This window comes from Micropterus salmoides, unplaced genomic scaffold, assembly GCF_014851395.1.
Source record: "Micropterus salmoides isolate LMB-PRFRI ecotype aquatic unplaced genomic scaffold, ASM1485139v1 Ms_hic_scaffold_13, whole genome shotgun sequence".
Classification (NCBI taxonomy): Eukaryota; Metazoa; Chordata; class Actinopteri; order Centrarchiformes; family Centrarchidae; genus Micropterus; species Micropterus salmoides.
Genome location: NW_024040374.1, coordinates 28,005,275 through 28,028,720, shown reverse-complemented (window position 1 = coordinate 28,028,720; position 23,446 = coordinate 28,005,275). Strand labels below are relative to the sequence as shown.

The 23,446-nt window shown below is 41.1% G+C and overlaps 1 protein-coding gene across 1 annotated transcript; it reads right to left on the bottom strand.

Annotated features, from left to right (window-relative positions):
• Window positions 1-520: 520 nt before the first annotated feature.
• hs2st1b (heparan sulfate 2-O-sulfotransferase 1b) lies at window positions 521-21,817 on the bottom strand. Its single transcript, XM_038716747.1, has 7 exons — window positions 21,205-21,817; window positions 15,151-15,389; window positions 10,639-10,724; window positions 10,161-10,299; window positions 9,953-10,050; window positions 5,602-5,759; window positions 521-3,322 (listed from the first exon to the last, which is right to left on the bottom strand). Exons 1-7 carry the CDS (start codon window positions 21,326-21,328, stop codon window positions 3,096-3,098), a joined length of 1,071 nt encoding a protein of 356 aa, XP_038572675.1. The 5' UTR covers window positions 21,329-21,817; the 3' UTR covers window positions 521-3,095.
• Between the last annotated feature and the right edge of the window lie 1,629 nt (window positions 21,818-23,446).

The following is a 23,446-nucleotide window of genomic DNA, read 5'->3' as shown; positions in this document are numbered from 1 at the left end:
AAATATGGGTTGGGGCCTTTGTGCTCGTCTCTGTGTAGACACAAGAACTGGAGCGTGCTAGTGCTTCTCCCTGCAGACACTCTCCCTCCCTCCTGTCTATTCTCACATCAGAGAGGAGGGAAGAGTTGGTAATACAGCTGACTTCAGCAGATCATCCCGTCCCAGTCTGTTATTTCACGGTTTCAGTGGTTAAGTACTCCCTGTTGAGTAAGATATAGCGAGGCAATTATTCTGTAATTATGGAGCCAAAAGACGAGAAATGGAGTCAGGAGTGACTGGCTCATGTACATCCCTGCAAGGGAGCAAGAAATGGTGAAATAAAGCCTCCTATTGTGACATAACTTTAAAAACTATAATAATCCAAAAAAAGGTAGTCTAATATTAACAGAAAAATTAATGTGAGTACTAAAGGGGAACTCATTTTAAAAAATCAAAGTCAATATATCAGTCACTGTGCTACTCAGTTTGTGAAAACAGTTTTGGAAGTGCTTCGTTAAGTCTGAAAAAATTACTCATGGAGTAATTTTCATTTGGACATATTTTAATAGAAAGCCTGCATTACAATCAATCAATTAATTGCAAACATTCTTTGGACCCAGCTTCTCAAACGCTGGGCTTATTTGCGTTTCGTTTTATAAAACTGGAAAGTGAATATCTTTTAGACTGAAAGAAAAAAAAACTTGTTACAGATAAAGATAACCGATTTTAGAATGTTCTTCAGACTAAACAAGGAATTTGAAAAGGTCATCTTGGGCTCTGTGAGAGGCTTTTCCCACTATTTTCAGTGTTTGTTTGTTAGACCGAATGATTAATTGAGACAAGAATCAGCAAATGAATGAATTATGAAAATTATCCTTAGTTTCTGCATTTACCTGGCAAATCACAGATGCAATTGAGTTGCATAATGGAAAATGTAGGATCCATTTTAAAAGTCAGGATGGTTTGCGCTTTGCTGCTTCTACTTTGGTTATTGTTTTTAGGCTGTAGGCAGGAACCATGTTTTTGTGAGGGGTCTTTAGGGATATTGAGATTGACTGGTTGTCCCACCTGTTTCGCCAAGCCTGAAATCTCTTCATTTTTTGATTGATGCAATAAAACATAAAAAAAGAAAAAGACATGCCTTTTAACCAGACTGAAATACTAATCCTTCCATCCAACAATCCAAAACCTGTTAGATGAAACTGAACGAACGAATACAGATCTTCACGGTGCCCAAAGGACAGACTCTAATGATATCGTGATCCCCTGACTTTTTCTCTAGCACCATGATATTGACAGTTGTGCTTCTGAGTAAGATGTTTGAATGACACACAACAGAATTTTAGCATTGACATTGTGTTACTGTAGTACACTAATGGGAGCATGCTAGTAAGCACCACTCTGTCACAGTACAAACTCACAAAGCTGCTAGCGTGGGATCAACCATACAGTACTACAACTGCATTCAAACGTCAGTAACCAAATTGATAAAGAAATTAAATTGAGTTATCTAGAAGCTCGCAGGTCTGCTGTCCATAAAAGAGATGAGATTGTTTTGAAAGGTTTCTGCCTGATAACATTTTGAGGGACGGACAATATTGCTCAAAATCTTTGATAAAAGAACATATGGTATGATGTTATATTAATGTCAAATCCTTATCAGTCTCATCCGGAAATTTCTTATAATTAAGTGATAGTCATCTACAATGACAGCATGGTGTTTGGACATGAATAATAATACCCATGCTGAACAATTGTGTCGTAAACGCCACCTTCCAGGCAGGGAGGGTCTAACAAAAGATGCTATCAAGTTGCACTATGGGAAATTTGGAAACCAGGGATTTTCATACACATCGTCGTCATACACAGTCGGTGCTTGGTCTATACTCTAAAAGTCTCCCAAAATTTAGGCAAGTGCAATTCCCTTTAAAAACCAAAGCTACTTCAAAATTCTACAGTGGTGCCATTAAAACTGCCTCACTAGTGCAAGACATCAATAGACCACAACACACACATTAGACACAATCAACAACTCGCAGTAAAGAATACAGTAAGAATAAAATGTGCCAAGAAATTTGCGGTTACTTGTTTATGCTTAGGCTGTTAATGGGGTAAGTGTGAAACAGATGAGAAACAGGATCTGCAGTTCATAAAGATTACACGCAAAAAAAGAGGAAACATGACTGTGGGATCACAGGGAAATGAACTTTGTAATAAAGGCACTATCAGTTTGACCTCTGGCCCATTCTCTTTCTGCTGGAAATGACTCTGCGACCAAGTCAAAGCTCTGGTGATCCCTGAAGTCAAAACTTTCTGTTCTTTTTCACATAATCACATGCACGTCACTATCTCTGTGGTAGAATTCTAAAAAAATAAAAAAAAAAGTGTAAACATTGAGAACATCTCAGTGGGATAAAAAAAAAAAACATAACATAAAAACATTTGTTAGTCACGCACCAATGATGCAATGGTCCAATCTTTTTCTACTGTTTGGTCCAAAAACATGTTCAGGGCATGTTATTACAGTATGTACAGATGCAGCTCGAGATTTGTGTGTTTGTAACAGTTTTATCAGTTTTTAAAAAAGAGTTTGTGCAGCTAAAACGTAGTATGGGGGAAAAAAAAGAAAGTAATGCAACGCGGAGCTTAACAAGCTGTCTGAGCTCATTTCATTTTCAAATGTGTCAGGGGACAGAAAAACTCTTTTTTAATAAGGTTTTAAACTTGTTGAACTTGCCCCGCCCCCAAAAAAAACAAACAAACCAGAACGTCATAAATCAAAGGCTGCTTGTGTTTGGGTTTTGATGCATCACATTCAGTAACTATTTCACCCAGCTCTGGGCTCAGATTCTTTCTCACCGTTCAGACTTGACTGTTCATCCATGTTAGGTTTTCTCAACAGCTGCACCAGCAAACACACATTCCTTGTAGAAATTCCACTGTACTGCCTGAAAGGGATTTTCTGTAACTGCAACAGTGTCAAAATCTAAATCCCAGAAAAAGCACTTGAGCTTTCACCAGCATCACTCAATGAACGTGTGCGTCTCAGTGTAAATGACTTCCAATTGAGGCCTTGTAAAGTCCCTGTGCAGCCCTAGTCACTCTTGGCTACACCTCTAGCTCACTTTGGGGTAGATCTTTTCATAGAAGAAGCTCTGAGCCAGGACATAAAGTTCTCCATCCTTTTCCCTGACTGCGTGGGCACGCACAAACTGAAACTGTTCCAGTGCAAACTCGTAAAACTCATTTTCGATTTTCCAGATGTCAGACTGCTGCAGCTTGGCTATTGTCTCTTTGGTTGGAGGCTTCTTTTCGGTGGTCTTTCGCAGATGGGACTTCTTTCCTGGAGAAACACAGGAACGTTTAATGAGCGTCAGTCTAGACAACGCAGGGTTACTACAGATTAATGAACCAAAAAAGCTTAGTAACATAAATTCTTCACTTGAATGATGATTTCGCTACCAGCAGAACTCACTAATGAACACCTCAAAAAAAGGGAGAGGGGTCCAACTGCAGACCTCCACTGTCAGGACAGGAAATAACCATAAATAAACTGTCGGTCCCCCACAGGGCGTAACGTGATGCATTCTCGGTTGTTTTGCTACTCTACACATCGCGACAACGGCAGGTGACTGCTTAGCATTTTCCCAAACGTTGAGTAAAGTCTGAATGCGTTGCTCTAGGTATATGTTCGCCGTCAAAATATCTACCGCTGTCAATATTGTACATCTAAATCACACAAATTACAGAATGTTACATGCGTGTAAGTTAGGTTATTTGTCGTTCTACATAGGTAACATTAGGCTACACCAACGGTGGCTAGCGTTAGCTCCTGAAGTAGTAGGATTCGCTTTATTTCCTTTGGATAATGTAAGCTACTCAGACTGTATGAAGCTACTGTGTGTTCGGCTTTATTAAACTTTTTTTGTGAAGCATTTGTGAAGAAAGGGCCCAGGTCTGCGTTTGTCTTATGTTGACTATGATGCTCAGGTTAGTTATTTGTCCAAAAGAAGATAAAATAAAGATCTATATTGTTTAGACCGTTCGGTATAGCTTTTTCACACTTGAAAACGCCAGCTGCTCTTCTGTAAACGCCCAGCAGGGAACGCTAGCGTGCGTTTGAGGCGCAGCGGTTTTTCCTCCTGCTTAGGTTGCTATGATACATTAAATCCGTGGTTGCAAGTAATTCTACCTAACGTTACTGGATGTAAAAATGTCAACACAGAGTAGATTACTTGCTCTGGCTCTTGCTCTGTATGAAGAGGAGGCTGAAGCAGGTAGAGAGAGAGGACGGACTGGCCGTATGTGGGTTTATGATTTTGTGGGCGCGGTAACATCTCGGCGAGTACCACCATTTGGTCCAAGTGGACGAGGCCCGGTTCCAGGATAGTAACTGTTGCTACGGTATGGTGTTTGTCCCGCCCCTCCTGCACTGTGATTGGACGGCTGGGGAAAAAGTGACAGTGACGAGCGCAGCGTTTTTCCCCAAAGTTTAACATTTTTCAACTCTCGGCGTCTGTAAAATAAACGCTGCTGCCGTTTTTACCAGCTTGTAAAAACGCGGCGCTCCCATTGGAATGAAGTGAAAAAAAGACGCTGGCATCAGAAAAAAACGCTTTGGTGGACCAGGGCCCTTACACAGGACAAGACTTTGCTGGCTCTATGAATTCATCTTAGTTGAATTGAAGTTTATGTAGCGTTACTACGACAGTGTTTCCCAACCCTCTCCTGGAGAAAGTTACCGCCTGTCCTGCATGATTTAATCTCTCCCTGCTTCACAGCTGATTGAAGCAGCTTCAGGATTCATAACGAGTTGACAGTTTGAATCAGCTGTTTTGTTCATGTTTAGGGAATTTACAGTTTGATTGTCCACAAGCTGTAGTCCATTTGATCCAGCAGGGTTCTAGTTACGGTCCATAAGGAGGGTCTGAGCTCTTCTGGAAGCAGTAAAATCATGCATCTGTGGGGGTCAGTAGTTCATTTACCTACAGCCATTATTTTTAATCATATATGTATTTTCATTGAAATAATTATTTACATTAATACGATAAACAGGCTAAAATAAACACGTTTTCCAAACGAACTATGCTGCGCACCGCATGAATTGTCATTACGACAGGATTAATAATTAATATGATACCCTAAAGGGCGGATTTGCGGTCTCTCCCTGGGCAGTAGTCTGTTTCAGGCTTTTGAAACTTAAACTTTGTTGCAGTATCACACACATCTGGGGCAAATAAATAGTGCCTGTAAAAAAGATACTGTTACTACTAGAATGATTGAAGCGATATACAGTGGGCTTTGTTGCTACACTGGCAAGTAAATGTGTTAAGTAGAATAGGCTCAAATCAATATGCTATATTAAAGGAATTAGCCTGCTAGTTTCCTGTTAAAATGTTGACTAAATAATTAAATATAAATCAACGACAAAATCCCTTCCCCTATAAGTGTCTACATGATTAAATATTATAATTTTTGACTGCGTTTCCTGTGAAATCGCACGCTTTAATGTTGTATTTTTTGCGTGTATTTCCTGTCCTGACCAGCCTGACAGAGGAGGTCTGCAATGGAAGTTGCAGTTGGACCCTCTGGAAAAAAGGAGGCGGCATTTGTTGTGTGTACCTGTTCTGAAAAGCTCTGTGGCTCCCTTGAAGAAGCGTGGCAGTGCTGCCTCCAGGATCATGATGAAGTCCTCCAGCTCCTCAGTTACTCCAACCAGCAGGTACTCATTCAGCAGGTTGTACTTGGCCTGTTCCAGGGCCCAACTACTGCCTACGTTCCTGCACACATTATTAACTACTTTCAATAAATCTGAGATCAATCAGTTTGTGTTTCTACTGTTTGTGCCCCAACGTAGTATCCGTGCAGGAAAAATTCAATGATTTGCTTCTGATGCTGAAGTAAGTTTCAAAATGTGCTTTTTGGCTGAACTATGAGGTAAATACATAGAAAAGAAGTGGACGTAGTCACCATGACGTCACCCATTGGTTTGTGCACTACTCATTTAAAGCCTTGATGTTTGGCATTTTGGGCGCCGCAATCTTGATTTTTTGCAACATTAAAAAAAATCAAGATTGTTTAACACCATTACAAATCCCTGCAACTCTGCTCCTATTACACCTCCACTGGACCTCGGTGACTCTTTCCTAAAATTCTTTGTTGAGAAGTTTTTTGCTCTTCGATCTTCTGCAACCACATCCTCTGACCATGATCCCTCTGTTCGTCCTATGTGCCTTGCGGTCCTAGATCAGTTTGAGCCCATATCTGAGTTGGTCCATCATCTGCGGCCCACAAATTGCCCTCAGACAGCATTCCCTCTCTTCGTTGGACCATGTATTTTGTCATTGATAAATACCTGTCTTGTCTCTGGTCATGTTCCGTCCGCCTTCAAACACGCTGTCGCGTACAGCCCCTGCTAAAAAAGGAAAGTCTCGACTCCTCTGTTCTTTCTAACTTCAGGCCCATCTCTAAACGGTCTTTCTTATCTAAGTTAGTAGATAGTAGTTTTTACCCAGCTGCAAACATTTTTAATTAATAACAATGTTTATGAAAAGTTCCAGTCCGGCTTCAAACCCCGTCACAGCACAGTTTTTAATGACTTGATTTTTACTGTTGACTCAGGAGTCTCTGCCGTCCTAGTGCTCTTAGACAAGTCATCTATTCAGCGCCTGCAGTTAGTCCAAAATGCTGCTGCCCGCCTCCTGACAGGAAAGAAGAGGGACCACATCACACCTGTGTTGCGCTCCCTCCCCTGGCTTCCTGTTCATTACAGGATTGATTTTAAAATCTTACTTTTAACTTTTAAATGCCTTAATGGATTGGCTCCATTGTACTTAACAGAGGTTCTTCACGTTCATACTCCAGCTAGAGTGCTGAGATCCAGTCTCCTCCTCCTGGATGTACCCAGAAGCAGACTTAAAACCAGAGGCGATCGAGACTTTAGTGTAGCTGCCCCTAACCTGTGGAACAACCTGCCAGTCCATATCAGAACTGGTTCAACTCTCCAACGTTTTAAATCACTGTTAAAAACACATCTCTTTTCTTTGGCATTTCCTTCGAAGTCTGTTATTATTATTATTCTTGGCAATTTTAATATCACTACATATCGTATACTGTATATTATAATTGCTGTACTTTTACTGTGTAGTGTCTTGTTGTTGTATTTTAACCTGTGAAGCACCTTGGTTGTTTTAAGTGTGCTATATAATAATGCTATATATATATATATATCACATAGCGATATTTGAACGAGACGGTGGCGCTAACTAGCCTGGTTAGCAAGCTGCATCCCCACTGCACTTTTTAGATTGCTTAGCTTGTTCAAAATGTGGATCTCACATTGGTTCACCTACAGCATTAACACTGAAACCACACGACAATGGCGGAGATAGTGCTAAATATTCAGCGCTTCCTTAAAACTTTATAAAACTACAACTCTGTTTCAACACATTCGTTTATAACGTATAACAGACCTGCTTGATGATGATAACTCTGTTTCAACAACTGACTACCACATCGGAGAATATACATACAGGTGCTGGTCATATAATTAGAATATCATCAAAAAGTTGATTTATTTCAGTAATTCCATTCAAAAAGTGAAACTTGGATATTATATTCATTCATTTCACACAGACTGATATATTTCAAATGTTTATTTCATTTAATTGTGATGATTAAAACTGACAACTAATGAAAATCCCAAATTCAGGATCTCTGAAAATTAGAATATTACTTAAGACCAATACAAAAAAAAGGATTTTTAGAAATGTTGGCCAACTGAAAAGTATGAACATGAAAAGTATGAGCATGTACAGCACTCAATATTTAGTTGGGGCTCCTTTTGCCTGAATTACTGCAGCAATGCGGCGTGGCATGGAGTCCATCAGTCTGTGGCACTGCTCAGGTGTCATGAGAGCCCAGGTTGCTCTGATAGTGGCCTTCAGCTCTTCTGCATTGTTGGGTCTGGCGTATCGCATCTTCCTCTTCACAATACCCCATAGATTTTCTATAGGGTTAAGGTCAGGCCAGTTTGCTGGCCAATTAAGAACAAGGATACCATGGTCCTTAAACCAGGTACTGGTAGCTTTGGCACTGTGTGCAGGTTCCAAGTCCTGTTGGAAAATGAAATCTGCATCTCCATAAAGATGGTCAGCAGCGGGAAGCATGAAGTGCTCTAAAACTTCCTGGTAGACGGCTGCGTTGACCTTGGAGCTCAGAAAACCCAGTGGACCAACACCAGCAGATGACATGGCACCCCTCTTTGTGAATCCCCCCACATTTTTGAATGGGTTTTGTTTCACAATCCTCTCCAGGGTGTGGTTATCCCTATTGCTTGTACACTTTTTTCTACCACATCTTTTCCTTCCCTTGGCCTCTCTATTAATGTGCTTGGACACAGAGCTCTGTGAACAGCCAGCCTCTTTAGCAATGACCTTTTGTGTCTGGCCCTCCTTGTGCAAGGTGTCAATGGTCGTCTTTTGGACAGCTGTCAAGTTAGCAGTCTTCCCCATGATTGTGTAGCCTACAGAACTAGACTGAGAGACCATTTAAAGGCCTTTGCAGGTGTTTTGAGTTAATTAGCTTATTAGAGTGTGGCACCAGGTGTCTTCAATATTGAACCTTTTCACAATATTCAAATTTTCTGAGATACTGATTTTGGGGTTTTCGTTAGTTGTCAGTTATAATCATCAAACTTAAAAGGAATGAACACTTGAAATATATCAGTCTGTGTGGAATGAATGTATACATTATACAAGTTTCACTTTTTGAATGGAATTACTGAAATAAATAAATTTTTTGATTATATTGTCATTTTGCCATTTTTTTTTGAGGGAATTGGACTTCTTTTTGCACCGAGTGGAGTCTCGACCCCTGCTGGAGGTTCTTGCTTGGGTAAATATCTAATCTTGATTTTCAGAAGAATATTTCAAGTGCATATTTTCCGTTGCAGTTATTTTCTAGTTTGTAGATTTGTTGTCTACATTAAATTGTACCAAGCACAATCAAACTGATCTTGTTTATACAGTTATAGAATCACATAGGATGATACAGTTAATTATTGTTGAGGCCTTCCCAGAGTTTTTGTTTTAGTTAAAGCAGCTGTATTTGTAATTTTTATAATAATGCATTAAATGACAATGTAAAAACAATGTGATAAAGGGAAAAGGAGTCACTCTTTTTCCAGCCCCCCTCTGCTTTACGGTGTTTTATAGCGAGTTATATCTTACTGATTTTGTTATCGGTCCCCCAAAACTTTACTGTTTTGATTCACTCTTACAGTGTTGTTTTCGGTTGCAAGCTGCCTGTTTTCAGAGAAAAAGCTCTAAAATCCCACAGTACACCACCTGCTCAGCACGAAATAACACAATTAGCAACTAGCTAGTGAACTTATTGGAGCTTTTAACAGCTACGGAGAGAGATATTTCCTCCAGGAGTAGGTAAAGACCTAAAAGAGCCAGCCATCAGCCAGAAACACAACTCTAAACTAATGTTGCTCTGTAAGTTGCTGGAAACAAGCAAGTGTTTGCTAATCTATTTAAAGAGATATCTGAATGCAGATATCTGTAGGCAAGGGACAAGATTTTGGTATTGGAAGCGTTCTGGTTTCCGTTTGTTATGCGAGTCGTACTGACCTATCACGTCTGAGCTGGCTTTGGTTGCATGCAGGTAAAAAGTCCATGTGGAGATCAAAAGATGCGGAAAGCATTGGCCAAACTGCAGTATGACAACAATTTTGCTTTTCGTCAATTATTATGTTTTTCTTCCACAAAATCTTGGGAGAATGATGTTGAAAGGATGCTGAAATCAACAGCCACCCGCTTAAACTTTAACTTGCTGCAGCTTGTTAGGACGCTGTTAATTGTGTAAGTTATAATTTAAAAAAAAGTGGGTCTTGCAATCTGAAAATTGCAAACAATTCATTTGAAACATTTACTGTGATTGTGTTGAGTTTCTGATGCAGCCCACTCACCAGCACTCGGAGTGGTGGCCGCAGAAGAAGGGGATCTGCAGCCAGAGTTTCTCAGGAGCACAGTCAGACCCCGCTGACGACACACACTCATCAAAGGTCTAAAAGACAACACAGACACTTGCTAACCATACATTTATGTGCCGACAAAACAATGGGCCTTGAAAGAAAAGATTTATTTTAGGAGGGCTGGTGAGCTCTAAATAAAGACCTTTTTGTCCCCTTGTTTCCTTCGTCGAAGACCAGGTCTGTAGTCGTCTCCAAAACGTAAGAAGTAGTAGTATGACACCAGGCGCTCAATGGGGTCCCTCACCACATTTATGTACATCGGCTTCCTCTTCGCGCCATACCTTAAAGAAGAAAGGGGTTGACGTATTTTTTTTTTATTTGCATTGACACTTGAATACTAGTTTTAATTCCAAAAGACATCAAACCACAGAGCTGCCACATTTCTAACCCAACTAATAATGTTTATTGCACTACAGAATCAGTGACGAACACTTACAGCATTAGGATAATTACCTGTGATTACAGAAATGATAGTGTCAGGGGAGATAAGGACAACAATGCTATTAATCAACACTAAAGCACATGTTAGAAATCAATACATGACCTTCCTTTATCTGCTCTGCTAACTGTTTGTAGTTAATCTGGATATTAATGGTATTACAGGACATGAAGGGCTTTACTTTGAGAAGTCCAGATAAGCTACATGGCCGTGGTAGAAGCCGGGCTTCATCTCTCTCCATGAGGTGACATTCCTGACAAAGCGCACCTGTAGCCAAAGATAATGGAAACTAATTATGGAGCAGCAGGGAAACTCCAGGAAATGAAAAACCACAGCAACAACAACAACAAAAAAAAACAGAACACTGGGACAGGGAAGTGAAAATGGCTCGCTTTGCAGAAGACTTGGACATTTGCATTTCTGCTCAAAAGACACTGGCTTCCCCTTTTCACGTTTTAAAGGCTGCAAAGCTGCAGTGAGTCTTTGCAGACGCCACTGTAAGATCGTTTTAGTGAAGATTAACTGTACGGAAAGCACACTTGCATAAAGAGGCTGTGGCGTTCAGCAGATCACCTCAAAAGGTAGCCAATCAGATTGGAATGACTTATAGACTTCCTGGGTCAATAGCAAAGGTATGGAGGGGGTGTTAGATGTGTTTCAACTTAAAAATAAAAATGAATGAAATGTGATTATTAATGTGATATGAAAGTGGTTGTTGCACTTTCCATAATAATGATAGTATAACCAAAAATGTCTTGTAGAACTACAACATTCATCTCTGTATTTGCAATGCACTAACCCTGAATAAAATCATCTTTAGTGTCCTTGATACAGACCTTCAGGATGTTGCTCAGCTTAGTTTGAATGAATTATGGGAGTTAAATTTAACTTCTTATGACAGGTTGCACTTGGGGTGTGCGATATTACGATATTAGATCATGAACGATGTGCCTTTTCAAAGACATCGTTAGTATTGTGCTACAATGCACAATTTTAGTTAAATTCTGTGGCTACACATGCAGTTAACAGCTGCTCTGTCAACATGGCCTTGTTGCCTGCGTCCTCCGCTGTCTAAAAAGGCAACACTGGAACTTTTGGGCCTCATAAAATTAACATTTAAGTTCCCCACGTCCCTCAGCTCCTCTGTCTCAACTCTCTGTGATTTATGAAGTTTGCTGATAAACAGAAAGTGATACTGACCGCAGCTAATTAGCTGCAGTTATATAGAATTAGCTCAGTAAGCCTAGCGGTCATAGCTAACTCCGCCCGGACTGGGAGCTCGGAGCACCTGGGGAGTGTATTGTGTTTAACTTTACACCTCTACTCAAGCACCGGAGGTTTTCGTGCCAGGATAACGTCAGCGAGCAGTGCTAAATATTTGGTAGGTTTAATAATAGTTTATTTACAGCAGACACTTTTAACACATTCATTGAACCACTACCAGTTACCTTTACTATTTGTCTAATAAACACTTTAGGTTAGAAAAGGTGATCCCCTTCATGTACAAATGACAAACTAAAAAGAACATAGCTACTTGTGATGCGTTTTATTTCCAGTTCATGCTTTTTCAGGCAATTCATCAGAACTTGAATACCATTTGCAGTTTCCTCACTATCTTCATGAAGGTCAAGTAACTTGCACAGCACTCCATTAGCCACCGAAAAATATCTTGTGCACACTGGAAACAGTTTCCCTTGTTTGAGGCGTCAGTGGCAACAGAGTAAAGCACAGGCTCACCTTCAGTCGGGGAGAGATCTTTCAGGGTATCCTGCTCAGTCTTAAACCGTTCATTGTGATCATCTCAGCTTTCGTTCTTACCAAGTGCATCTTCTTCACAACATTTGAGTCATGAAACAATGCACCGTTTAGCTTAAAGACTCAAGACAGTCGGTGTGGTTGTGTTTTGCAGAGACGGAAGTTTTCCAGAACCTTCTGATGATGTTATTAGTATTTATGGCTTTATTTATTTGTGATTCATCCTCACCTTAGTAAAAGACATCAAAGTACGACAGAAGGGATCAATGAAGATCAATAAAAGGACAGGTTGAAGACAAAAACATTGTATTGTATCCTCCTTCACACGTCAAATCTTACATTTCTTTCTCCTCATTTTATCTTCGCTTCTCCTTCTTAATTTAATAGATGACTGTGGGAAGGTAGACTACACAGTAGCAGGATACTAAGAGAAAGAAAATCTAAAATCTGAAGCTATAAAAGGTTAGGTAGGGCAAAAACAGGATTTTGAAAAGTGAGAGGGACATGTGCCTTTAGTCTATAACATAATTTACAGCCTTGGTCAAATCATAGTACTTCAATTTATAAAACGCTTTAACGCTGTAATTCTTACATCAAAATAAGGTGTACAAGTTTCAACAGCTGTATTATGTCTCACGCACGTGTGACTAGAAGTAGTACATGTTTCTTAATCACTTAACTTCAAACAGAACCAATTTCTGAACAGCCTTTTCACAGACCAGCACACCACCTCCACTTCTGTCTTTGACAAACAGTCTGCGGTTTGACAGAGGAAAAATATGACAAAGCCAAGTATATTCGCCAGTTTTGGCTAAGCTAAATGCTATTACTGGATACAAATTTGAATGTTCCTGTTGTAAAATGAGTTGGGCTCATTGATGTGCCAGCAGACTGATCCCTTTACCCTCGTCTCTATTTTATCATGTACAGAGGAAACAGACTGTTGGCGGGATGGTGGGGGGCAGCCTGTTGTGAGATGGCAGACAGGATATTACCTTGGCACTAGCAGCCAAAAATAACACTAGCATAGCTTTGAGGCATTAACACTATGTGGCACTGCCAGCAAAATAAATGCACCCAATGTAAAAGGCTGTGATTCTCTGCAGCTTTTAAAACACAAACTACTAACTAACAATATTCGTATCGTGTACTAAAATATGCTCATGTGAAAGGTGGAGTCAAGTTTCTGTCTAGTAGCTTTTATTGACTGGAGATCTGAATTAATAAGTAAAGTATTTGCAGTTGAAGTAGTTTAAACACTAATATATTCTGACCTTTCATGTTTTAAACGGGATTGTGACAAGGGGTGGGAATCTCCGGGCATCTCACGATTCGATTATGATTCAGAGGGCTGCGATTCGATTATAAAACGATTATCGATGCATCTTGATGCATCATTTTTTTTCTACACAGGGTCCCTGGATAATTACTAAGCATTTAATTTGCGCATTAAAATTCAAGGATGAGAAGAAGAAGGATGTACAGTATGTGTACAGGACAGAGCTGTACACCAGTTTAGTCTAAGCTTCTACCTGATGTTCTCAACACTCGACTAGTAGGTTAGCTAGTAATGACATACAGCTGATAATTACTATTACTTCGTTACTAATTTAGCTAACGTTACATAAAAAAATATTTTTAGCGCCTTTCACGGGACCCAAGGACACTTTACACATAGTTACAGTGACACAAACGCTTTCATACAGAAATCCTGCAATAAACGCAGGAACACCAGCATGCAGGCTGTGGCTTTTCTCCAGACATGTTCCGGCTCCTTAACGTTACTTCATTCAGCGCAGCGAGCTGCATTTCGGCACAATCCCCCGGATTGCTGCTTTCAGTAACTATCTTTACTGTCTGTGTATCTTTCACCGGAGGCTCAGCAATATCAGCACAGCTACATGTATTGGATGATAATGAAACGGGTAGTGAGCTGGGCTGAATATTATCACGAGACTGTGTCACACTTTATAATAATAAGACCGCAGTAAATAAATTTACTGTAGTGTCAGTGGATGGCTCTTCCTCTGGGTTGTATATTATGTGGGTCATGTTAGTTACAGCGACTGAGAGGTGGAGAAGCTGTGTACCTGAGTATTGGTAAAAGGCAATAAATCTAAATTGAACGTTACGAAGCAAACAGTGGCAGCGGCTAATGTAGCGTTAGCTGGATGGTCCTGGCTGCATCACTGTAGGGTAACCTTAGTAAACAAATCGCTCCACATTTGCTTTTTCGCCGTTACATCCTTTCTTGCAGGATAAATCAACATGGGTGGCATTAGTTGGTGAATTGATGTGGAAAGCGATATAACTTTGCACCGGGTAACATTAGCAACTGCTCAGCGTTAGCCGGCGAGCTAACGTGACTTTCTCTGTGTTTCTCCAGCTTTACTAATGCTCACTTTGTTCTCACTCGACATCATCTGAACCTGTTTGGTCTGATGGGCTTCAGCACATAAACCTTTATTGTTGTTTGTATCCTTACGTGGAGCCTGTGTTTTGCTGTGAGACGGTTGTTTTATGGTGTTAGTGGACTGCATGTCGTTAGCGGTCGTTAGCTGCCGTGTTGTCGCTGTAGTCTGAGAGAGGCCAGGGAGCGCGCACAGGGCTGAATCCGACCCGGAGACCTCACATTAAAAGCAGAATAGTGGCTGATGCAAGCAACGGAGAACACAGGCGTGTGCTTCATTTCTAAGTGAGTTTTGAGCCCACTGACAACAAGGCAATGACAATTTGATCGATTAAAATCAAAAACTTAAATATAGCCTCTTTAAATAATAGATTTTTAGACATTTGTTCATCGATTCATAATCTTCCACGTCCACGTCGCGATGTATCTAGGAATAGATTATTTTTCCACCCCTAATTGTGACATCTCTATGATCTTGTTTTAGTCTGCAACCCCGCTCCTACATACAGTATTGGCCGACGGTCTTACCTGGTCTTGTAAAGACATGACGGGATTGTTTTTGGTTGTGTTGATGTGCAGGACGTGGAAGCGGTTCTTCCCACACAGGTCGTAGGCGATGTTAGTGAAGGATGTGCTGGCCGTCTTGGGCACTCTGTTGTAGATGATGACCATGTCATCTTTTTCTGCCAGTGGTGACAATCCCCGACCAGCATCTTCACTCTGACGCTGCTCTACTTCAGCCAACTCGTGTCTGGCAATGGTACGTTCTGTATGAGCAGAAAACATAATATGGATTATTAATGATATACCTTTGAAAAGACTGTCAAATATAGCAAATTTTCATTGCTTGGGGAAAGTTTTTCTAAACTAAAATCAATATAATCCTCAATTTATGTGATTATAGACTGGCTGGCATTCTCTGCTGCCTGGATTTTAATGAGCCAAAAGTTAGTTGATGCTTGTTATTCTCATTTGCCAGCACGCACAGCAGGTGTGAGGCCACCAACACAACAACGAATACAAAAGGTACGTCCGTTATAAAAATGAACAAGTAGTTTTTAAATTAAGGCCGGCGAGGCTTGTTAGCAAGCCTTAATTAAGGAAAACAACATAGACCTTCAAAACACAATAACATCGAAACAAGTAATTAAGCTTTTGCTGATAATATTGACAGGAGGCATAATTAAAAGTGTTTTCTCCCACTTCTTTTCTCCACTGCAATGTTAATTAAAGGCAATTACAGGAATGGCCTTGTGAGTATCTCTTGGACCGGCAGTGTGTCGCTCAATGTAATGGAGGCATCCTGCTGCCTGGGCAGCCCTTCAGTGTCTGACACCATGAGGAGAGAGATACCATGTGTCTGCAGCGTGTTTGTTAGTCCGCATTTGAAGGCAGATGGATGCTCTCTTGGCCCTTGTAATTTTCCTCTTCTTAAAGGCATTATACAGTAAATGTGCAGGCGGTGAGTTGCTGCTAACTATTTTCTGATTACAAATCTCTACAAGTACAATTCAGTGCATAGTGCAATTTTGACTCATCAGTCTAGAGCACCAGCTGCTATTTTTCTGCACCCACGTTCCTGTGTTTCTGTGCATAGTAAAGCTTTTTGACCACAAGTCTTCCATGAAAGCCACTTCCAACCAGACTTCTCTAGACAGTAGATGGGTATACCAGAGTCCCACTGTTTTCTTCAGCTCTGAGCTGATGGCAGTAGTGGACATCTTCTCACTGCGAAGGGAAGTAAACATGATGTCTTTCATCTGCTGCAGTAATATTCTTCGGTCGACCACCTACGGTCCTCAGTGTTGCTCGTTTCTTTGTGCTTCTTCAAAAGAGCTTGGACAGCACATCTGGAAACCCCTGTCTGCCTTGAAATGTCTGCCTGGGAGAGACCTTACTGATTCGGTGTAACTACCATGGTCTTGTTGCTGTGCTCTGTCTTGCCATGGTGTCTGACTTCTGAGAGTAAACTGTCTTCAGCAACCACACCTTGTTAGCTGAGTTTAGCTGTTCCTCACCCAGCTGTATTCCTCCTACACAGCTCTTTCTGTTTCAGGTAATGATGGTGTTTCAACCTACATATGAATTGAATTGGTGATCATTAGCACCTGTTTGGTATGATTGTTGAATCATACATCGGACAATATGCCTACAAAATGCCTGACTTTGTGCAAGTATACCTAGAAGAATTGATACTGTTTTGAAGACAAAGCGTGGTCACGCTAAATATTAGGGCTGGACAATTAATTGACAAGTAATCAAAACCAAAATTCAGAGCCTCTAACCGACATAATTTCCCCATGTTGGTTATTTTGGTTATTTAATCCGGGTAATATTGTGTGTGTGTGTGCTCATGTACTTTCCCCTTGAAACAATGCTTGTGTAATAACGTGAATCTGCCTTGTCCAGTCCTGCTCAGCCTTCAGACCAGAGTCTGAAGCACAGGGAGATGTTAGTTAGCGCCAACCGTCTTCTCTTTCCAGCAATTGTGGAAACAACAGACACAGGACTTTGTACAGATGTCCAGTTTCATCGTAGTATCTCAGAAACGTAGGAAGTCTCTACGGAGCCTGTCAGTATTGAAAGCAACAGAGTTTAAAGCACGGTGAAATTTTGCACCGAAGAAAGCATCTGTTTTGCGCTGCTGGAGTTTGGTTCGAAGGCTGTTCATCAGCGAATGCACTTCAACTGAGGTGAGACTCACTATGCACACTCAACACAGCGTCAGAGAACATCTTCAGAGTGTTTTGCAAGAAAAAGAGAATGACCTCGAGCTTGCTACATTCTTCCCCTTCTTCACCATGTTCACCACTTGTGAGCACATCCCAGATGACTCGGGGACATTCCTCGCGTCCCAGCGTCAAAAAAGTAGCTCTGCACAGCTGGCCAGGTGTTAACGAGTCTGTTTATCGCTGGAAGCAAGACTCAACCAACGGTCGGGAAATGTCGCAACAAGGTAAGGTACTCCATATCAACAAATTCAAACATTTCCTTGAGTGTGGCAACTCCCTTGGCAGAGCAGCTGAAATTACTGAATGACTCCATCACTACAGTCTCCGCATCTATTTCCAGTACACTGCTGGTACGTTTTACTGCATTGGGGACTATGTGGGCAGGGCAGTTAGCGTGCAGGATCTTGCTGTTGTGTTGTTTTAGGTTTCGGTAAACGGAGTGCCTTTTGCCATAATTCACAGGCGCGTTGTCAGCCGAGAAAGCCAAGAAATTGTGAATGCTTAGTTTGTGTTCTGTTAGCTTCTGCAGCAGGGTGTCTGACTGCATCTGCGCTCTCGGCTGCCTGGTCAAAGAAATCTAGGACTCTGCTTTGGATACCCTGCTCGGGGGTCCAGAATCTTACAGAGATGGGGAATGTTTCAACATTGCCTTTATTAAAGGCATCAGTTGCAAGGGAAAAGTATGTGCCATCTGACTGAAGGGTTTGGGCGAATTCAGAAGCAAGGGGTTCCAGTACACTAGTGACGAGAGCTTTTGCTCTAGCCATGTCCGAATCAGAGTACAGTTGTGATGTCAACTTCATAGCACAATCAAGCGAACTGCATGACGGCCAGTTGCACCACTGGCATTGTGTTGCTTGCTGCTAGCATGCAGTTTGACATCTGCCTCCCCCCGTGCTAAATGCTAAATTCTTTCCTGCAGACTTTGCAAATCACTTAGATCTCATAAGGTTTCAGTGATCTACGTGCATTTCCATCCCCATTCCTCCCAGTACTTGCAGTAACGTTTTTGCTTTTTCGCTGGATGTTGACCTCTCCCCGGGACACTCGGCTCCATGTCAGCGAATCATTTGATGAATGGATTGTTTTGATTTTCCCTCCGTAAATGTATAATTCAGCATCAAGTAGTTTATCAATTTGCGACACACAACTGTACATGGCAAAACAAAACAGCCATAATTCGTGTAACCTACGGATTTACATTTAAGTCACACAGTGCCCATCTGTGGGCAACACCAAATGAATGTTTTCACAATTTAATTTTTCAATAGGATTTGGGACATCTGCTCGTAAATTTTAAAAAACCCATGTTGCAGATGTTAGCTAGTGCCTTCACTTTTCCAGCAGTTGGTTAAACAACAGACTTTTAGTAATGGTCACACTGTGACTGACAACTTACTAAGTAACTTAAATATTTTCCACCGCTTACTTTCTGCAGCTCTCTCTCTCTCTCAATTGCTTGTCCACTCACTCGTCAGACACACACACGGAGTCAGCCTAGCGGTAAGTGTTACCCCCTGTATAAATGTAAATTTTTTTCTCCCACCCCTAGTAGGTAACACCAACACATGGAAGATGGCAAGACAAAGTGCAGCTGCAGCTCCTCCTTGACTCATCGAAAAGAAAACTGTAATTCTGTATGGAAGTACTTTGTTTTAAACGAGGATGACAATAAAGCCACTAAAACACTAGTGGTGTTGTGGTGTATATATCTCCGTTTCTTCTCCACTGTTTTGAGTTTAGCCACTGTTGTTGGTGTAGGCAGTAGCGTAATGTAGTAACAATGGGCCCCAATGCAGGCTGTTATGATGGGCCCTTTGGCTCCAGTTCCCTTTATGTGATTCTCTCCAACACAGACACGCGCTGCTGCTCTGCTGTAGTACAAATTACAGAAGTCCAAGAGAAAGTTATAAGGAGCATGGCCAAAATCTTGAAACGTCATTACAAACAGCTGGGGAGGTGTCCACTGTGCTGAAATGATGCAGACTTTTTCAGGCATTTTCAAAATATCCTCTTTTAGACAAAGAGGCAAGACGTCATGGTAAATAAGAAAGAAAAGCAGCCTACTTAAAAACAACATCACTACTGACTGACACCGTGGCAAAGGGGGATACATTTTAAAAAAATCAGATTTGTTATAAATTATAGAATACTAAACTAATGAACATTAAATTAAATAGTGTATCTATTGTGGGGCCAGTGAAACAGAAACTATAGAAATACCAATATAGTACTACAACTAAAAATTATAATAATATATCATCTCTCATGTCATTGCTATCATAATAATAATAAACAGGGTTCTCCTGCATAGGCAAATAATTTTATATATATATATTTTGTCAGCAATAGTTATAATCTGCCATGGTGACTACTTTCTACATCTAGTTTAATCACCAGCACTCTGTTTATTCTATCCAATGCTATTTCCTAACTACCATCTTGCTCTGACACAGAGGAAAGGCTGCCCTATAATTATCTAATACTACATGACTGTCCTCAACAGGACCTGCAACTGTGTGTTAGATACATGTCCAGCTCACGTTTATTCACATGTCCCCTCTGGTTTAATCATTTCTGACGCTGACTGTAATGAGAGACACTACAGTTTAATCGCTCATTAATCTCACCCTACTCCACTGATAAACACATCGCATTAGCTTTGTGGCTAATTTAGCAACAGGCAGCGTTATCTGCTGTTGGCGATGTTAGAAAATATTAAGAAATAAATTAGAGAGAAATGAGAGGACCGTTTGCTAGAACTGCCAAACTGTTTCAGAAATAAATCTACAATCACGTCTGTCAGCGGCGTAGCCTCCTCCGTAAAAAGACAGAGGCTATGCCGAAATCCCCTCTCATTCACTACTCCCTACCCCCTCGGTCACTACTTTTCAAAATGCATTCTGGGATACATTGAGTGGACTATATAGGGTATAATAATTATCACTATACATTCGGACAGCACTACAAAACGGCGTGGGTGATTTCGGACACAGCTCGAGTTTTCCAACGCGGCACTTCTCCTGCTCTGCGGAGAAGACAAGAGGTGGCAGGCACAAATCAGCAGATTTTTGGACTTAAAACCATGGACTGTAAATAAAAAATTTTTTTTGAGGATTGCGTGCTGCCCCCGATACCCTGGTGTTCAACAGTCTTAAAACTAAATGTACTCACCAAAGAAAGTGAACAGCCAGCTCCTAATAAAGTTTTTCAATGGCGCTGGTTAAACTTACACAGTGATGTGGGCTCGACCCACTCTAGACTGACTGACAGGTTGCCATGGTAACAACTTGTCAATCACAGATACTCCCGCCCTGAACCATACTCTGCTTTATGGTCTATATTTCTTTAAAAGGTTTTATTGAAGAAGACTTGAAACAAACGATTGACCATAAACTTCTTATGAAAGTGTTTAGTGACTTACTAAGAGTCATGGTTCTAAAACACGCTACCTTTGGTGTGACTATGATCATAATATGGGTTACTATTTATGGCGGAAGGAGGGCCATGTATTTCCCCCTGTCATTCAGGGAGGCTCAAGGATATTTGTAGCTTCGGGGCTCTGGGGTACATTAAATAATAGACAGTCCCTAAAAGAAATAAAAATGAGGAGTCGTAGACAAAAGCATATAAAACTAAGAAAACTATGTTTGCTAAAACTGAAAATGAACGTAATGCAGTGTGCGATAACTGTTTTCAAGCAATTTCTTCATTATGCTCCAGGATAAATGTATCTGTGCCAAATTTCTCGGCTGGAATATTCGAAAGACTCAAGGAGCACTTTGCATTAAAATAATAATAGTGCAATAATCTATGCTTACAAAGTGAACCACCTTTGTTTTGGTCTTACCGAGTTTGGCTCTAGACTCCTCCAGTATCTGGATCTGGTTCTCAATAAACAGCATCGCCACTCCAAATGCCAAAACAGCCACAAGCTGCAACTTGTGCGGCATCATGGTCCTTAAAAGCCCCATCAAACAACCAGATGAACCCTGGACAGACCCACTCCTAATGGCTGACGTTAATCCAGCAAATGAACTAACGTTCTCACTAGCATCTGCTGCTGACTAACTCATCTAAACTGATTCACTTCAGGCAAACCAAAATAAATTTCGCTCGCGTTAACTGTCTAGCGCCATTAAGTTAGTTGGTACTCGACTGCAGTCCTACACGGTTAACTCAACGTTAGCCAAACAAACTAACATTAGCTATCTTCTGCGCTTACTCTCATAAAGCCACGTAAAGCTCATGCTAACGGCAGCTTTCGGAATACGTAACGCTAGTCAGTCCGCATTTTGAAGTCGGGCATGCTTTGATTTAAGCCGCCGACAGCATGCAGAGTCCGTCGAGCTCCGTCCATTTAAAATGCGACTTGAGGCTGGAGGAAAACAAATGGTCAAAAGCGACTCCAAACTACAGAGCAGAGTTCCACAGCAGCGCGCACAAGCGTGTTGCAGCAAGCAGCATCACTGGACAGTAGCTGCTGCTTCTTCTGTGTGTTTACTGGAGGATCACAAATTGCGCCACCTACTGGACCGGAGTGTGTGCGATGGCACTAAATGGTTTAAAAGATGAACAAATATGAAACACAGGTCTAAACCTTAGGTCTTTCCTAATTCTCTTTCTGTCACCTGCTCTCAGTGTTTTTAAACTCCATACCTGCCCTGCCTCATTAATCTCATCTCTGCATCTCCAAATGTACACGCTCGATCTCTTCCAGTACATCACACCACTGGCACAGATTTCAAGGCTCTTTCCAGTTAAATACAGTGTGGCGTGAAAGGTGCCCAAGCCTTAAATAGGTATGTGTGTGGAAGACATTCAGGTGGAAAGTCTGTGGTGGTCAGCAGGGATGAAACAGGATCAATTACAAATGTAACTGTGGTTCTTGGAGTTTCAGATGACAGACAAAAGTTTGCTTACCTATTTGCTAAATCTGTGTGAGAAGGAAACATTACCTGGCCATACAGGATTTTTTTGCCACATTTCCACCAAAAGTACCCAGGAATCCCAGGATCTACTTTTCAAAGAACTAAAAGGTTCCTTCAGCCCATTGTTGTGTGTTTCCACCGCGGTCTGAAGACCTGCGAAGATTAGGCAAATTGACCAGTTTACAGCATTCTGTATGTTATTACTCTGACGTAGGCCGTACAAAGCGAGAGACAGGCATCATTATTTCCATGAGCAAAATGTATATATGAACATCATATTTGATTGGAATATAATAAAAACATTATGCTTGACCACTAAAAATTGCTTTTTTATTCTATGTGCCATAAGTCACCCAGGTCACATGTGACATCGTTAGATACTCAGTCAGTGATAAACGAAATCAGGCTCAGGTGATACGGAAGCAAATATATAAAAGTTTAGATAAAGCAATGTGAATTTGATTTTCAACAAACACATGACAGAAATTATATTGATAATAATGTTTGAGGAACATGAGTTAGCTTCTCTGACCGCATGGTTGGGTCATTCATATTATAATAGAGCAGCTGATCCAAACCTCATACATCTGCAGCACAGCACAGACCAGTAACAGGAAGAAGAAAAGCCTGACCTCTACTATCTACCCTGCTGATTACAGGTATGTTATTCTCAAATAAATTAGTTTCCTCATCCACTGTGAAAGGGGAAGAGTCTTGAGAGATCTAACAATATTATCAGAAAAATGGGGACATATCAGGCAACCGGGTATGTTCTCTTCTTAGTTTCAGATGTTGACAGTTTCTGCTTTGTGAACACAACTAGGTCAAACAGTACAAGAGGTCCCGGGATGTGAGGCTTAAACCTACAGGATGATGTTGGAAGTAGAAATGGTACTGCACAGATACCAGTCGGAACAGGTCGCTCTCTGGCCATGCATGCATGAGCTCTAAAGCCCAATGAGTATGGGGAATACTTCCTGTTATAGCTTAAAATCTCCCATCAAGTGGTCCATTATGCATTTACTCATGGTTTTCACTTGACTTCCCAGCAGCACTTTTAACTCCAGCTTTGCCTCACACCTGTAGTGTCGACTTCCTGTGTAATAATAAAGACATGGGATAGTGAGAACAATGGGGGAATACCCTGTGTGCAGTTGGTCC

Coding starts and splice junctions, on each gene's coding strand:
- hs2st1b (XM_038716747.1), bottom strand. CDS start 21,328: ATGGGGCTTTTAAGGACCATGATGCCGCACAAGTTGCAGCTTGTGGCT. Junction 10,300..10,638: donor GCTTATCTGGACTTCTCAAA/GTAAAGCCCTTC, acceptor TTCTTCTTTAAG/GTATGGCGCGAAGAGGAAGC. Junction 3,323..5,601: donor CACAGAGCTTTTCAGAACAG/GTACACACAACA, acceptor GTGTTTCTCCAG/GAAAGAAGTCCCATCTGCGA.